At 49.7% G+C, this 17,120-nt stretch overlaps 1 protein-coding gene across 1 annotated transcript; it reads right to left on the bottom strand.

The window, feature by feature from the left end:
• Positions 1 to 814: 814 nt before the first annotated feature.
• Positions 815 to 8,816, bottom strand: SELENOV (selenoprotein V). Its single transcript, XM_032325747.1, has 6 exons — positions 7,267 to 8,816; positions 5,473 to 5,497; positions 5,288 to 5,341; positions 5,114 to 5,188; positions 4,908 to 5,002; positions 815 to 938 (listed from the first exon to the last, which is right to left on the bottom strand). Exons 1-5 carry the CDS (start codon positions 8,727 to 8,729, stop codon positions 4,925 to 4,927), a joined length of 1,695 nt encoding a protein of 564 aa, XP_032181638.1. The 5' UTR covers positions 8,730 to 8,816; the 3' UTR covers positions 815 to 938; positions 4,908 to 4,924.
• Positions 8,817 to 17,120: the final 8,304 nt, after the last annotated feature.

Here is a 17,120-nt window from a genome sequence, read left to right on the forward strand (position 1 = left end):
GATCAGGAGAAGGTAGTGGGGCAACAGGCAGGCTGGAGGGGAGGGAGGTGAGCTGGGAGGGGTACAGGGGAGAGCACCATCCTGGCATCACAGCCAAGACTGGGTGGGGCTTCCAGGGAAGGTTTGCCTCCCTAAAAAAAAAAAAAAAAAAAAACATGCTCCAGCTGGCATTTCCTTCCTTATTCAACCCTTCTCCGCCAGGAATACAGACATGATGGGTAGGAGCGCAACAGTGAAATGTGTGTGAACCCAGCCCCCCTCCTACCAGTTCATGGGAAAAACCATTAATTGGTCCTGTTGTGTGAGCCACTGGTGGTCTGGTTTGCTGTTACTTGCAGAGAACACCACTCCAAATGAAATCTACTTGTTCTGTGCCAGGCCTTAAGAATTCCATGATTAAGTAGTGTTAGGATCCCCATTTTACAGAGGAGAATATTGAGGCTCCCAGAGGGAGGGTCCCTTATTGGAGGTCACAGCAAAGGTCTGACTCCCACACTTTGCAGTGACCTCTTGGCTACTGCCCGGTGACCCCATAGCACCAGGTGCAGAGTAGGGGGCCCATCGATGTCCCACGAATCCACACACGGCCCTTGCCCCAGGTCACTGAGACCCCTCCCAACACAGGAATTCTAGGACCTGAGGCTAGATGACCAGGAGCAAACCTGGGGAGCAACAGGCCAAGGCTTCTTGTCAAAGCTGCCCTCCCTTCCCCTCACCCCCAGTCCAGACCGTTGCTGATGCCAGGACCCGGGAACAGGTGACTGCCACAGTCTTCAGGAAACAGTGGGCCAACATTAGACACCATCAGACCAAACACAGGGAGGCAGACTGTATGTATTTCCCTGTTCCCCTCCCCAACCCACCCCAGCCCCAGCCACCATCAGGAAAGGACCTGACTTGGCAACATTTCAGCCCTTCCCGGCATCCTGCTGAGGCTCCTGAAATAGAGAAAGAGAGAAATTTTTCTAAAATACAGTAAATAGTTATTTAAAATAACAACTGTAGGGGCGCCTGGGTGGCTCAGTGGGTTAAGGCCTCTGCCTTCAGCTCGGGTCATGATCCCAGAGTCCTGGGATCGAGCCCCGCATTGGGCTCTCTGCTCGGCAGGGAGCCTGCTTCCTCCTCTCTCTCTCTGCTGGCCTCTCTGCCTACTTGTGATCTCTGTCTGTCAAATAAATAAATAAAATCTTAAAAAAAAAATAACAACTGTATTTTTAAAAATAGCATTTATATTAGGGTTTACTAGGTGTCAGGCACCATACTAATGCTCCCCACTTGAGACTCCTTGCCATTTCTCAAACACACCAGACACATTCCTACCACAGACCCTTTGCACTTGCTGCTCCCTCTGCCTGGAATACTTTCCCCCAGATATTCACATATGCACATGGTTCAATCCCTTACTTCTTTCAAGTGTTTAGAGATCCAAAAAAAAAAAAAAAAAGTGGTTTTTTTTTTGAGGGGGTTGGGAGAGAGAAAGCGAGAGAGCATGACGTGGGGAAGGGGCAGAGGGAGAGGGAGAAACAGGCTCCCCGCTGAGTAGGGAGCCCACCTGGGTCTCCATCACAGGACCCCTGTATCATGGCCTGAGCCAAAGGCAGACCTTCAACTCCCTGTGACCCCCAGGGGCCCCTCAGTTTAACCCACTGAGCCACCCAGGTACCCTTCAGTTTAAATACCATCTTCCAAATAAGGTCTTCCCCACCACTCAATTCAGAATTGCAAAAAATTCCCAGCACTCCCCCACTCCTCTCCTGCTTTGTTCTCTTCTCACTACTACTTTTAATCTTCTGTTTGCTTTGCCTGGCTGTCCCAACACTAGAATATCAGCCTCCCTAGGGCAAGGGTTCTTACTGTTTTGTTCACTGTCCCATCGTCCCCAGGATCTAGAACAATATCCAGCACAAAATAAGTACTCAGCAAATATTTGTTGAAAAAAAAATGAAATCCAAGGAGGTGAAGGCTGTCATAGTTTCTGGGTTACAGAGGAGGAAACAGGCAGAGAGAGGTACAGGCATTTGCCTTACGTCACACAGCCAGTAAACAGCAGAGCTGGGATTTGAAGCCAGACAACACTGACTTAACTATTATCCATCCTCCAGATTTGTAATGTAGTTGATTGTCGTTCTGGTCCACCCAACTTTCTCCCTCCTTATCCCTCTTCTTCATGTGGTTTTGGGGGACCAACTCCATCCCCTTGTCCCGGAATGGCCACATGAGAGCACTATGTTCCCTTGGGTCTCAGTGATTGATTCTGGAAGGAAAATGTGACCTAATCCAGGTCAATGGGAACTTTCTTCAGGATTCATGCCACCATGAGGGGGAGCCTGTCTGAGAATAAAGTTAGCCCAGGAAAAAAGCAGAACACTAGTAAAGAAGAGTCAGATTCCCAAGGCCAATGTTTTGGTGCCTGGATCAAGCCATGCCTGAAGCTAATTAGCCTCTAGACGTTTATTCTCATGAGGCAATTTTTTTTTCTTAAGCCAAACTGAACTGGGTTCTCTTGCAATAAGAACAGTCATTACTTATTCCAATAACAGCAGCTGTCACTGAAGAAGGGATTTGACTGGCCTTTAATTCACAAATAACATCACCTGCTTCAGCTTTGTGTGGCTGGTGGATCCAGGGTTTGAATCTAAGTCTCTGTAACCCCAGAAGCTGCATGCATAACCATTATGCTTCTTGGCAAGTGTGAAAAACAGACCTCTCATCTGCCTCCCAAGCCCCCACCCCCGGATGGCTGCTGGAAAACAGACTTACTAAGTGCCTGGCACATAGTAGGGATTCCAGAAATCCTGTTTGTAATTAAAAAAAAAAAAAACAGCTAATATACCATGTGAACACTGTCTGGAATCTGATTCCCAAACCATCTCGACAAAAAGATATTTTTGAGGGGCACCTGGGTGGCTCGGTGGGTTAAGCCTCTGCCTTCAGCTCAGGTCATGCATGATCTCAGGGTCGTGGGATGGAGCCCTGCGTCGGGCTCTTTGCTCAGCGGGGAGCCTGCTTCCCGCTCTCTCTCTCTCTGCCTGCTACTCTCCCTACTTGTGATCTCTCTCTGTCAAATAAATGCAGTCTTTAAAAAAAAAAAAAAAAGATATTTCTGAGACACTGGAATAGTATTAAATGCCATTAACACATTTTAAGATTTTTGTTGGGGGATGATGGGACGCCTGGCTGACTTAGTCGATAGAGCATGTGACTCTTGAGCTCAGAGTCGTGAGTTCAAGCCCCGTGTTCATGGAGCCTACTTAAAAATAAAATAGGGGCACCTGGGTGGCTCTATCCATTAAGCATCCACCTTGGGCTCAGATCATGATCCTGGAGTCCTGAGATCGAGCCCCATGTCAGGCTTCCTGACCAGTGGAGTCTGCTTCCCCCTCTCCCTCTCTCTCTCCCCTTGTCTAATAAGTAAAGCGGGGGAAAAAAAGTCTAGAAAATGCAAACTAATTTATGATAAACAGATCTATGGAAAACAGATCAAAAGGGCACCTGGGTGGCTCAATCAGTTAAGTGTCTGCCTTTAGCTCAAGTCATGATCCCAGGGTCCTGGGATCGAGCCCCATGTTGGGCTACCTGCTCAGCGGGGAGCCTGCTTCTCCCTGTCCCTCTTCTCCCCCTCGTTTATGCTCTTCTGTCACCTCTCCCTCTCTCTCAAATAAATAAATAAAATATTAAAAAAAAAAAAAAAAGGCAAGCAGATCAGCAGTTGCCTGGGGCAGGGAAGAGAGCACGAGAAATTACAGTCCCCAAGGAAATTTTGGGGGTGACATACATTCATATGTCAAAACTCATTAACTCATATGTTTTAAACATGTACTGTCTCTTATACATCACTTATGCTCCCAAAAGGTGACAACTTTTTGTAAAAAATAGATAAACAGATTAAAAGTATCAAATCTGTAGCAGCTTGCAAATGTGTATGTATAGTAAGTGGTTTTAAAAATGCACTACCTGAGGGGGGAAAAAGTCCAGTATGTGGGGCACCTGGCTAGCTCACTCAAAAAAGCATGTAACTTTTTATCTCAGGGTTGTGAATTAGCCCCACACTGATATATAAAGATTATGCACATAAATTTTTTAAATGAATAAAAAATAAAAATCCAGTATCGGTGGCAAAAAATAAATAAAATCCAGTATTGGCAGCAAATAAATTATTGTGCATATGGTTTAATACTTTATACCAATTCCAATACCAGTGGAACTTTCTGCAGTGATGGATTCGATATCCTCTGTGCTGTCCAATCCAGTAGCCACATGTGGCTATAGAGCACTTGAAATGTGGCCAGTGTGACTAATAACTGCAGTTTTTAAGATTAATTATTTCTTTGTCAGAGAGCGCACACTCGAGACAGCAGGAGCAGGGGGAGCAGGAGAGGGCAAAGCAGCCTCCCCGCTCAGCAGGGAGCCTGACGTCTGCCCTAGGACTTGATCTCCTGACCCTGGGATCATGATCTGAGCCAAAGGCAGCCGCTTAACCGGCTGAGACACTCAGGTGTTCCAAAAAGTGAGTTTTTATTGTATTTCATTTTAATTAACTTAATTGTAAATAGCAGAGCATCGGCCTGCTATTGGATAGTACAGCTTTACAACTAGGAGCTAAGAAAGGAAAGAAGGAACCTTAAGTTCTTTTGGAAGAAAATTTAGCCGACATCCCACTGAGCCCTTCTCTGAGCCTTGTAAATTTATGTTAAGTGAGGCGTCTTATGGGAGCATCTCAACAAACCCATTTTACAGAGGATGAAAATGAGGTTCAGAGAAGGGTAGAGCTGACTTGTCCTGATCTAAACAGGGAGGCTGGGCTCAGCTAGGACTGTGACTAAATCACCTTTGACTCCCAGACAGTGCCCTGCCCCCACCTACCCACCACCCCCATCCTCAGCCCCACCTCACCTCCCTGACCTCACCTCCAGCTGGTCACCTGCTACCTTTTGCTGATCTCCTCCTCGATAATGCTGAAAATTTTCTGCAGCCCGGCCTCATCCACAAAGCCATCACCTTTCTGGGCACAGAGGAGAAAGAGCACGGACATGTAGGTCTCCCACCCCCAGAGGATCCCAGCACTGCCACCTGCCCGCCCGCCCGCCCTGTCTGGGCCCCTTGCCAGAATCACCTTCTTTGAATGGACCAGTTTTCCATCCACAAACACTTCGAACTCCCCCGTAGCCTGGGCAGCTCTTTCCTCCTGCTGGAGAGGGAAGGTGGGGGTTGGGGGGAAGGTGAGAGCTCCCCTCCAAGCCCCTGGAATCTCCCAGCCCTGACTGCCCCCCTCAGGCAGGCCACTCACAAAGTGGAGACGATTTGGAAATTGCTGCTCCAGACTCTTTCTCAGTAGAATGAACTGCAGAGAGGAGTGGGGAGCATAAGGTCACAGGTCTTAGAGGGAGAAGAAACAGGACCTCCTTCTAGACTTCATGTCCTAATCCCCCTTCCCAGGCCCCGCCACCCACCTACAAAGTCAAAACTACTTACCCGAAGGCTATAGCTTCAGAGGCCGCTGGAGAGAGGGCAGAGAGAGATGGAGGGAAGACACTACATCAGTATCTCCTCCAGCCCAGAGGGAGCCTGGGAACAGTCTGATCCTGTCCCTCCGCTGCTTGGAACCCTCCCATAGTGGCAGCTCACCCAGGGCAAAAAACCAGTCCTCTGCATGGTCCACAAGCCCCCACCCGCTCTGCCCCATCTCCTCCTCCACTCTCCCCCTGGCCTGCTCTGCTCCAGCCACAGGGACCTTCTCCGATACTCCAGGCATGCCTGCCTCAGGGCCTTTGCACCACCTGTTCTCTCTGCAGAGTCCTGGTATCTGCACAGCTCCTTCTCTCCCCTCCTTCAGGTCTTTGCTCATACATCACCTCAGGAAGACCATCCTGACCACCCCAGCTAAAATTGTGACTGCCCCCTTGCCTTCTGCCATTAACACTGATCACCTTCTAAGATACTATATAATTACTATGTGTTGTATTTATTGTTCATTCCCACCCTCCTCTCTACACAAGGATGTGAGTGCCATAAGGACAAAGATTTTTTTTTTTTTAAGAATTAGAGAGCAAGCGAGAGAAAGAGGATGAGCCTGGGGAGCAGCAGAGGGAGAGAGATACAGACTCCCAGCCCAGCAGGGAGCCTGATGTGGGCTCCATCCCAGGACCCTAGGATTGTGACCTGAACAGAAGGAGATGCTTAAAGAATTGAGCCACCCAGGCACCCCCAACGATCTTGGTCTTATTCACTGCTCTGTCCCTAGTGCCAAGGGCAGGGCCTGGCATGAGGTAAGTGCTTAATAAATGAATTAGTGAATTAATGAATCCATGGAGCCAGAGAAAGAGCTGGAAAGGAGAAGGGCAGGGATGCTTGGGATCGAACCCCACATCAAGCTCCTTGCTCAGCAGGGAACCTGCTTCTCCCTCTGCCTGCTTCTCCCCCTGCTTGTGTTCTCTGTCAAATAAATAAAATCTTTTTAAAACCAGGGGGAGAAGGGCAGAGAGAGATGGGGGAGATGAGGAAACATAAGAAAAAGGAGAAAGACACTGAGTTGTGGAGAGAGACTGTCTGGGCACAGAGAAATGGAGTTGGGGGAAGAGAGGAAGAGTGAGGGAGAGAGAGGAAGTGGGGGGGAAGAGTGAGACTGGGGAGAGAAAAGGGGGAGAGAACATTCTAAAGCAGGAGAGGGGGATGGGGATGGAAGGGAGAGACCAGGCCTCAGCCTCGGAAGGTCAGGAAGGTCACCGCTGTTACTAGGGCCGCTGACACAGAGACTCAGCTCTGAGACCACCAAAGAGAACAGAGGCCAACTTCCTTCAGCCTTTGTAGCTGGGTTCCTCCTCCCCCACCTTTCACCTAGATCCCTTCCCCACGCCCCAGCTCTTCCCTTAGAGGCCGTCTTCTCATCTGGGGAAAGGCCATCCCTGACAGTCTGAAATTCCCACACCCCCAGTGCTCCCTGGTGTGCTTTGCACTGCAAGGCCTAGCTGGGCCTGGGGAGAAAAGCAAGGGGCTTGGGTCAGCGCTATGTCAGAGGCATAGGCCAGTCCGTGGGGGGCAGCACACTCCAAAAATGGATAAATGAGTGAGGGGGAAGCTCAAAGCAGGGATGTGAAGCCCCAGATCTCCAGCCCGTATGAGCATGGCAGGTGGAGCCAAGACTGGGACTTGAGACTCCCTCCCTTCCCCCTCCTAGCAAATCCCCAAAGCCCCACCGCCCCGCCCCCCCACCCCCTCCAGCCTTGCCCCACAGGGAGGTAGGCAGGCATGCACCAGGACGACCCTCACCAGTAGATCACTCGAATCAGGATCTTCTTGTCCATCGGGAAGTTCTCGCTGGTGGGGGCTAACGGTCCGGGCCCCAGGATGGGCACCGGCTCAGACTCGGGAGTGGAATCTGTCAACTTCGTGGCGGAGGAGTCGGTCCTCGAGGTGGAGCCAAGGGTGAGCCTCAGTAAATCAGAGGCGGATGGAGTGTGGACAAGAATGGACTCTCGGTTGAACCCGAATTCACTGGTGACGGATGGAAAGTGCTTCACACTAGGCGGCCGCGAAAGATCCTTGTCGCGCGACGAAGCGGGTTCCGAAGCGGGTTTCGTGGGCTGATCCAAAGGTAGGGCCGAATCCGGGAAGGATTGCGACACAGGGACAGCAGTCGTGATCTCGACCCCGACCCGGGATGAAACTGGGGTTGGGGCAGGGACCGGAGGCGGGGTCCAGATTGTAGTAGGTGTCTGTGCCGGAATAGGGGTCTGGACCTCGGTCGGCATCCGCGCCCGAGTTGGGGTCCGGACGGGAGTGGGGTTCCAGACCTGGGTCGGAGTCTGGACGGGAGTCGGGGTTTGGGCCGGGGTCTGCATCTGGACCAGAGTTGGGGGCCAGGCCGGGCTCTGGGCAAAAGTCGGGGACCAGGGTGAAACCTGGGTCTGGGCGGGAGTCGGAGACCAGGCTGAGACCTGGGTCTGGGAAGGGGTCCAGGCCGAAACCTGGGTCTGGGCGGAAGCCGGGGTGTGGATGGGAGTCGGGGTCTGGGCCAGGGTTGGGACCGTAGTTGGAGTTTGGGGCGGGGCCTGGGCAGGAGTGGGGGTCCAGGCTGAGACTGTGGTCTGGGCGGAAGCTGGGGGCCAGGCCGAAGCCTGGGTCTGGGCAGGAGTCGGGGTCCAGGCCGAAGCTGGGGTCTGGGCAGTAGTGGGGATCCAGGCTGAGGCTGGGGCCTGGACGGGAGTCGGGGTCCGGGCTGGGGTCCGGGCGGGAGTCGGGGTCCAGGCCGAGGCTGAGGTCTGGATAGGAGTTGGGGTCCAGGCTGAGGCCCGGGTCTGGGCAGGAGTCGGGGTCCAGGCTGAAGCTGGGGTCTGGGCAGTAGTGGGGATCCAGGCTGAGGCTGGGCTCTGGACGGGAGTCGGGGTCCAGGCCCGGGTCGGGGTTCGGACGGGAGTCGGGGTCCGGGCCCGGATCGGGTTTCGGACGGGAATTGGGGTCTGGGCCCGGATCGGGTTTCGGACAGGAGTCGGGGTCCAGGCCCGGGTCGGGGTTCGGACGGGAGTCGGGGTCCAGACCCGGGTCGGGGTCCAGGCCCGGGTGGGGACCGGAGTCGGGGTCCGGGCGGGGGTCAGGATCTGGACAGGATTCGGTGTCCGGGCGGAAGTTGAGGCCCAGGCAGGCGTTGGGCTCCGGACCGGGATCGAGGTCCTGACTGGGATCGAAGCCTGGGCCGAGGTCAAGGGGGTTGGGGCCCTTGCCTGGTTGTTCATGGTGGGGGCAGGGGGGGCCCCCCCGGGTAACAGGGGGTTGGGGAGGGGGGATTGGGCTCCTGCCCGGTTCTCCTTCCTTGGGCAGGGAAAGCCTCACCCACACCAGGATTCTAACATGGGAGATGACCACAAGGGGGCACTGTGACATCATTTTCCACCCGGTAAGAAGGTTCCATTGCTCTGGGCCAGGGACCAGGTGGGAGGGATCTCTGGATCTCACCTAAAAATTCCCATCCCTAAACGCCCTGCCACCGCCAAGGGAAGGAACACAGACATTGCTCCAGTGTTCTCCTCACTGTCACTAAACATTCATTCATTCGGTACCTATTTCTTGAGCGCCTGCAGTGTGCACATTCCTATGCTGAGTGATTCCGAGGTCAGCCCTCATCAGGAAAGCCTTGGTCCAGGAATCAGTTTCCCTGTCCAATGGGGAAACATACCAAACAAGGACAGCCCAGGGTGGCCAGGGCTGGAGGGGTCAGAGATGATGGAGGCCCAGAAATCTGCAGGCTCTCCAGAGGTGCTGTTAGGGTCTGTAATCAAAGGAGTGAGACTGATACAAAGAGAAGGTCAAGCAAAGCTTTATTTCTCGCCAAGCATTGAGGATCAAACTGACTGGTCAGGGCCATCTCTTGCAAAGAGGCGACCCCTCCCAGCCTCACAAACTAACTTTTATAGAGGTAGTTTAGCCAGGCTATACACAGGTGGCCAATGAGATTGCAATACACAGAGAAAACTGCACAGTCATGCTAAGTCTGCCACACACAGAAAAAACTGCTAGGTAACACATGGGTGGCCAATTGAATTTTAATTTACCCTAGTAGATATATGTGCACCCCACTGATTGGATGTCTTCACCTGGCCTGACCCACCCTTGTAGCTAGGCTTTGCAAGTTAAGTTCCTCTGGGAGGGGCAGGGTCAATCTAAGTTTACTGCATGGGGTCAATCTAAGTTTACTGCATAAACACAATCTAAGTTTACTGCATAAACACAAAATGACTCCCTCTGACCAACCAGGCCCTTACATTCCCCCTTTTCTTTGGAGATTAGTCAAATCCTTGACTTTTCAGCCAGTTCCATGTTCTCTGGATGTAAGAGGTTATATTGAGCATGTAAGTCTAACATTTTTATCGCTCTAGTTTTCTTTTGTACACATGACACTAGTGCACAGTTGGCTGATGAGTTAGCCATTTACCGCTTCATCTGATTTCCTACCTATACTTTACATAAACAGGTAACAATAAGAGCAACAATAAACTCATACTTTTTTTTTTTAAGATTTTATTTATTTTACTTGACAGAGAGAGAGATCACAAGTAGGCAGAGAGTCAGGCAGAGAGAGAAGGGGAAGTAGGCTCCCCGCTGAGTAGAGAGCCTGATGGGGGGCTTGATCCCAGGACACTGAGATCATGACCCGAGCCAAAGGCAGCGGCGTAATCCACTGAGCCACTCAGGCACCCCAAAACTCATAGTCTTTGAGTCTTAGCTTTAGTCCATGGTCAGCGAGATCCATTGGCTGAGGCTTCCACCTCTGGGGGGCGTCTTCGTCCTCAGCTCATTTGAAATGACCCGCATGAATCCAGCCCTGATGCCTTCTACTTTTATCGCTGTGGGGATGGTCAGGATAACAGTAAACAGTCCCTTCCAGCAAGGCTCCAAGTTCCCCACTTGATAGCGACGTATCCAAACCAAGTCCCCGGGTTGGTAAGGATGTGGTTCCACCTCCGTCTCCGTCCCAGTGTGGGCAGTCCAGATCCCTGCGTGGATTTTTTTTTTAAGACAGACTGTAATGCCTGCAGTGACTGGAGTACAGACTGATCAGTCATTTCTGCTAGGGCAACCTCTTGTAGCTGAGGATGGGGGGGGGGGTCTCCCAAACATTATTTCAAGTGGGGTCACCTTGTTTAAATAGGGTATACATTGTGCCCTGAGGAGGGCGAAAGGAAGGAGATCCACCCATCCACCGCCAGTCTCCAGAATTAGTTTTGTCAAGGTCTCTTTAAGAGTCTGGTTCATCCTCTCTACTTGTCCCCGAACTCCTGGGCCGATAGGCACAATGTAGTTTCCAATTTGTGCCCATGGCCTTGGCAAACGTCTGTGAGACTGAGTTCACAAATGCAGGGCCATTGTCTGACCCAATCGCGAGAGGCAGCCCAAACCTAGGAATTATTTCTTCTAGTAGCCTTTTTTGCCTACCACTCCTGCTGTCTCATGTTTGGTGGAAAAAGCCTCTACCCAGCCTGAAAAGGTATCTACAAAAACTAACATATACTTGTGCCCATATTTTCCGGGTTTCATTTCTGTAAAATCTATTTCCCAATAAATTCCTGGTTCCTTACCTCTTTCTCTTTTCCCTCTTCCCATTCTAGTTCCTCCCACATTAACTGCCTGGCATTGAGCACATCTATCAACTATATCCTGAACCATACGCCCTAATTTAGAAACCTGGAACTGCTTGCCTTTAAGTTCCTTAAGTTTGTGTGACCCCAAATGAGTACCCTGATGTATCTCGTCTACTAACCTCTTACCTAGTCTTTTTTTTTTTTTTTAAAGATTTATTTATTTATTTATTTGACAGAGAGAGATTACAAGTAGGCAGAGAGGCAGAGAGAGAGAGGAGGAAGCAGGCTCCCTGCTGAGCAGAGAGCCCGATGCGGGACTCGATCCCAGGACCCTGAGATCATGACCCGAGCCGAAGGCAGCGGCTTAACCCACTGAGCCACCCAGGCGCCCCCTCTTACCTAGTCTTCAAGGAAGAATTAACTTTCCTCTTTTAGTCTTATCCCAGTCCCCTTCGTAGTCTAATTTAGCCCATTTTTGTAAATACTTTAAATCTTCATCTGAATAGTCCGTTTTTTTTGGTAGGGCTAGAGACAGGAGTGTAACCAGCTCTTGCACTGTTTCTCGGGCTGCTTGCTTTGCAGCTGGATCTGCTAATTGGTTTCCTTTTGAAATCAGATCAGTCCCATTTTGGTGTCCCAAGCAATGCATAACAGCTACCTCTTTTGGGTCCCAAATAGCCTGGAGGAGAGTCAATATTTCTCCTCTGTTCTTAATTCCTTTTCCTTCTGCTGTTAATAGGCCCCTTTCTTTATAAATAGCCCCATGTATATGGAGAATAGCAAAGGCATACCTGCTGTCCATATAGATGTTGGTGTTTTGACCTTTGGCCATCTGCAGTGCCTTAGTGAGTGCAATGAGTTCCGCTTTTTGTGCCGAAGTTCTATGTGGCAGGGCTGCTATCCAGAGTTCCTGCTCAGGAGAAACCACTGCATCCCTTGCATACCTCTTTCCATTGACCATGTAGCTACTCCCATCTGTGAACAGAGTCATTTCGGCATCCGGGAGGGGAATGTCTCTGAGATCTGGCCTTATTCCTGTGACTTGGGTTAGGACCTCCCCACAGTCATGTGGATGGTCAGCCAGCTCCTCTGGCAGCAGTGTGGCTGGATTTAGCATCTCCGGGGGCTGGAAGGTCACTCTTGGTTCATTGAGGAGGAGAGCCTGATACCCTGTCACTCGGGTGTTCATCATCCATCAGTCGGGTGGAGTCCGGAAAAGGCCCTCGATAGCGTGGGTGGTGGTCAAGATGAGATTTTGACCCAAAGTCAATTTACTTGCATCCTTGACCAGGAGGGCCGTGGCAGCAATTATGCAAAGGCATGGGGGGAACCCAGCTGCTACTGGATCTAGTTTCTTGCTAAGATAGGCTACTGGACTTTGCCAAGGCCCCAGAGTCTGAGTTAAAACTCCTTTGGCCATCCCTGCTTTTTCATCCACATACAAGTGGAAGGGCTTGGTAACATCTGGGATGGCCAATGCTGCGGCACTCAGTAGGGCTGTTTGTAATTCCTGAAATGCTCCTTCTGCCTCAGCTGTCCACTCTATCATAGGTCTGTCAAATAAATAAATAAAATCTTTTAAAAAAAAAAAAAAAAGAAGTTTGTTGACCTTATTTAAAAAAGAAAGAAAGAAAGAAAACTTTGTCTTTTTTTTTTTAAGATTTTATTATTTATTTATTTGACAGAGATCACAAGTAGGCAGAAAGGCAGGCAGAGAGAGAGGAGGAAGCAGGCTCCCCACCGAGCAGAGAGCCCGATGCGGAGCTCGATCCCAGGACCCTGGGATCATGACCCAAGTGGAAGGCAGAGGCTTTAACCCACTGAGCCACCCAGGCACCCCCAAACTTTGTCTTTTTAAACAGAGAAAACCAGCTTTTCAATACCAGTGTCTTTTTTTTTTTTTGAGTATGCAGATAATGAGTTTACTAGGTTTCCCTCCCATCGTGAATGATGTCCGCAGACAAAGGGAGGGGAATCTTTCAGATGCTGTCCTGCTCCCGTTCCTTTCGGGAACTTAGGAGCATCTTAGCTAAGGTCTGTCCGTATAAACCCCAGACCAGACTACTCAGTGGAGTAGAGGACTCAGCATGCAGCCCACTCAGACTCCATAGCGGAAGCGGTGGAGCCATACAGGCACATTCACACAGTCAGGCACTCCTCAGATTCAAACAGGTTGAACATCCTTCCCTTTGGGTATCCCTGGCTAATGGGAGGTGATCAGTCTCCCCTTCCATTCTTTTACAAATGGATTTAGCTCCGACAGTGGCCTCGGGGCGGTTTTCCTTTTTACATATCTCCTACTTTTTACATACAGAGTTGCTTTTCTCATTTCCACCAGTCTTAATTACACTTAACAGAATTTTGTACTCTTAGAAATACCTTAACCTCTACTGAAGACTAAATATAAACCAATTGTGAGTTGTTACAACAGAATTCTTTAGATGGCAAGTTTATCAATCAGTTAAGCACAGAATGTGTTCACCAGCAGATTTCAAAAGCACAAACCCAGTTCCAGCAGCCAACGCTCTAGCATTTTATCCCATTTGGTTAAGACCTAGATGTCCAACAAATTTAATTACATTTGTCATTCAAGCAACCCTTCACAGTTTCAGGTTACCAAAGACTTCAGAAACCACTTTAACAATTACCCATTAAAACCTTGAGACAGACAAATAACCATCTCCACTTCAGATGCCATGCTCTCCTGCCAGCAAGGGGGAGGGGCTAGGCAGTCCACATTGGGCCAGAGAAGGCAAGGAATTCCCCGAAACAAAGGGAGTTTCAGCAGCTGCTTGGGAATATTCCTTAAAGTCTCTGTCTCGAGGTTGGTTCATCCCGCAATACCAGTTCTGCTTACCAAAAGTGGCCTACTAGGCACTCATATTCCACGCCCGGCTCCAATGAGCATCAGCATTGGGCACCTTAACCGGCATTAGACTAACTCTGGTTGGCTCCAGTCATAGCCCTTAACACACGAAATGAGTGAGCAAGAAGCCTCACATCTATTATGAAGAACAGAGAGATGAAAGTCAGAGTCCCCTTACTGTCTTCTTGCCCCATTCCTTCAATCATAACAAACAACAGACAACAAAAGGGCCAGGCAAAGACCGCATGCCCAACAATTCTTACCCATAACCTGCCACTGGTGGGGGCTTTCTTTATCCCCTGACCGCCTAGGGGGACTCAAACCCCTCAACTGTCCAAGTGGACTCGAACCCCCCGACCATCTAGGGGGACTCGAACCCCCCAACCATCTAGGGGGGACTCGAACCCCTCCAACCACCCAGGGGGACTTGAACCCCCCAACGGCCTAGGGGGACTCGAACCCCCGTTGATCTACCAGCAGAGGGATGGGGTGTCCCCGCATCCACTCCAGCCCTGGGGAACTGGCTGCGTCCAGCTTCTCCCCGGTGGGCTATACCCTAGAGCTCCGCAACCAGACAGACAGACAAGATCCCAATACCTCCAGAGGCTTTTCCCAAAAATTCTGATGCTGGCTCAGTTCTTGTTGTTTGAATCCAGGTGCCCCTCCAGTGTTAGGGTCCGTAATCAAAGGAGCGAGACTGATACAAAGAGAAGGTCAAGCAAAGCTTTATTTTGTGCCAAGCATCGAGAATCAAACTGATCGGTCAGGGCCATCTCTTGCAACGAGGTGACCCCTCCCAGCCTCACAAACTAACTTTTATAGCCAGGCTATACACAGGTAGCCAATGAGATTGCAATACACAGAGAAAACTGCACAGTCATGCTAAGTCTGCCACACACAGAAAAAACTGCTAGGTAACACATGGGTGGCCAATTGAGTTTTAATTTACCCTAGTAGATATATGTGTGCCCCACTGATTGGATGTTTTCACCTGGCCTGACCCACCCTTGTAGCTAGGCTTTGCAAGTAAGTTCCTCTGGGAGGGGCAGGGTCAATCTAAGCTTACTGCATGGGGTCAATCTAAGTTTACTGCATAAACACAAAATGACTCCCTCTGGCCAACCAGGCCCTTACATTGCTAGAACCAGCCTGGGGCAGAACAGGCTCTCTGAATGGGGTAACTGGGTGATCTGGAGAAAAAGCACCATAGTAGCCAAGATAACGGAGTTTACAAGTATATAGTGCCAAGTGCTATCCCTACAAGCACAGTAAGTGACCTGCCGGGATCCACATGGAAACGACAGGCTCGGGTGTCCTGGCTCTTAACCACTGGTGGCCCATTCACTGCTGAATCCCAGGCTCCTAGAACAGGGCCTGACTTGTTTGCAGGAGGTGCTTCCTAAATATTTGTCTTTTTATTTTGAAATAATGAGACACTCATATGTAACACTCATAGGAAACTGAGTAAAACTGATACTGAGCACATCCTGTATCCTTTCCACCCAGCTTTCCCCAGTGACAGCCTCAGCTGTAACGCTAGCATGTTGTCAGCACCAGAACTCTGACATTGGTCTGAGACCATTAGGTCAGGTACACACCTTATTTTGAATCATGAAAGGGTTGGGTTTGGGGGTTTGTTGTTTTAAGATTTTATTTCTGAGAGAGCAAGCATGAGTGCGGAGGGGGGAGACAGAGGCAGAGGGTGAGGCAGACTCCCCACTGAGTGGAGCACAATATGGGGCTTGATTCCAGGACCCTGAGATCATGATCTGAGCCCAAGGGTGACACTTAACTGAGATGGATGCCAGGGGCCCCATGGGTGTTTTTGAAAGGGATAAGAGTTAGGAGCACCTGGGCAGCTCTGTCAGTTGAATGGCCAACTCTTGATTTCAGCTTGGGTCATGACCTTGGAGTCCTGGGATGGAGACCTAGATCAGCCTCCTTGGTGGGGAGTACCCTTAAGATTTCTCCCTCTTGGGTGCCTGGGTGGCTCAGTGGGTTAAAGCCTCTGCCTTTGGCTCAGGTCATGATCTCAGGGTCCTGGGATCGAGCCCCGCATCGGGCTTTCTGCTCATCAGGAAGCCTGCTTCCTCCTCTCTCTCTGCCTGCCTCTCTGCCTACTTGTGATCTCTATCAAATAAATAAATAAAATCTTAAAAAAAAAAAAAAAAGAATTTTCCCTCTCCCTCTGCCCCTCCCACCCACCCACACAAGTGCACTCTCACTCTCAAATAAATCTTAAAAAAGGGGGGGAGAGGGTAGAAAGTTATGACCTACTGTACTTTGCAAACACTGAGCCCTTCTTGTGTTAAACCTTTGGCCTGGGTCTCAAAAACTATGAAGATCATGAAAGACCAAATTTTCTGTGTGATGCCTACAGGAAAATATTGAAAATATTGATGCCTACAGGAAATATTGAAAAGGGTCCTCTAAGCAAAGAGAGAGCCTATAAGTAACAGATCAGAAAGGAACAGAGACAATATACAGTAACAGTCACCTTACAGGCAATACAACGGCATTAAATTCATATCATTCAATAGCTACCCTTTGTGTAAATGGGCTAAATGCACCAATCAAAAGACACAGGGTATCAGAATGGATTAAAAAAAAAAAAAAACCAAGACCAATCGATATGCTGTCTGCAAGAAACTCATTTCAGACCCAAAGTCACCTCCAGATTTAAAGTGAGGGGGTGGAAAACAATTTACCACACTAATGGACATCAAAAAGAAAGCTTGAGATAGCAATATTTATATCAGATAAATTAAATTTTTAAAAAAGATTTTATTTATTTGACAGAGATCACAAGTAGGCAGAGAGGCAGGCAGAGAGAGAGGGGGAAGCGGGCTACCTGCCAAGCAGAGAGCCTGATGTGGTGCTCAATCCCAGGACCCTGAGATCATGACCTGAGCCAAAGGCAGAGGTCCAACCCACTGAGCCACCCAGGCACCCCCAGGTAAATTAAATTTTAAGCCAAAGACTATAATAAGAGATTAGGAAGGACACTATATCATACTTAAAGGTCTGTCCAACAAGAAGATCTAACAATTTTAAATATCTATGCCCCTAACATGGGAGCAGTCAATTATATAAACCAATAACAAAATCAAAGAAATACATTGACAATAATATAATAATAGTAGGGGACTTTAACTCCCCCTCACTGAAATGGACAGATCATC

This window comes from Mustela erminea, chromosome 19 (genome assembly GCF_009829155.1).
Source record: "Mustela erminea isolate mMusErm1 chromosome 19, mMusErm1.Pri, whole genome shotgun sequence".
Lineage (NCBI taxonomy): Eukaryota > Metazoa > Chordata > Mammalia > Carnivora > Mustelidae > Mustela > Mustela erminea.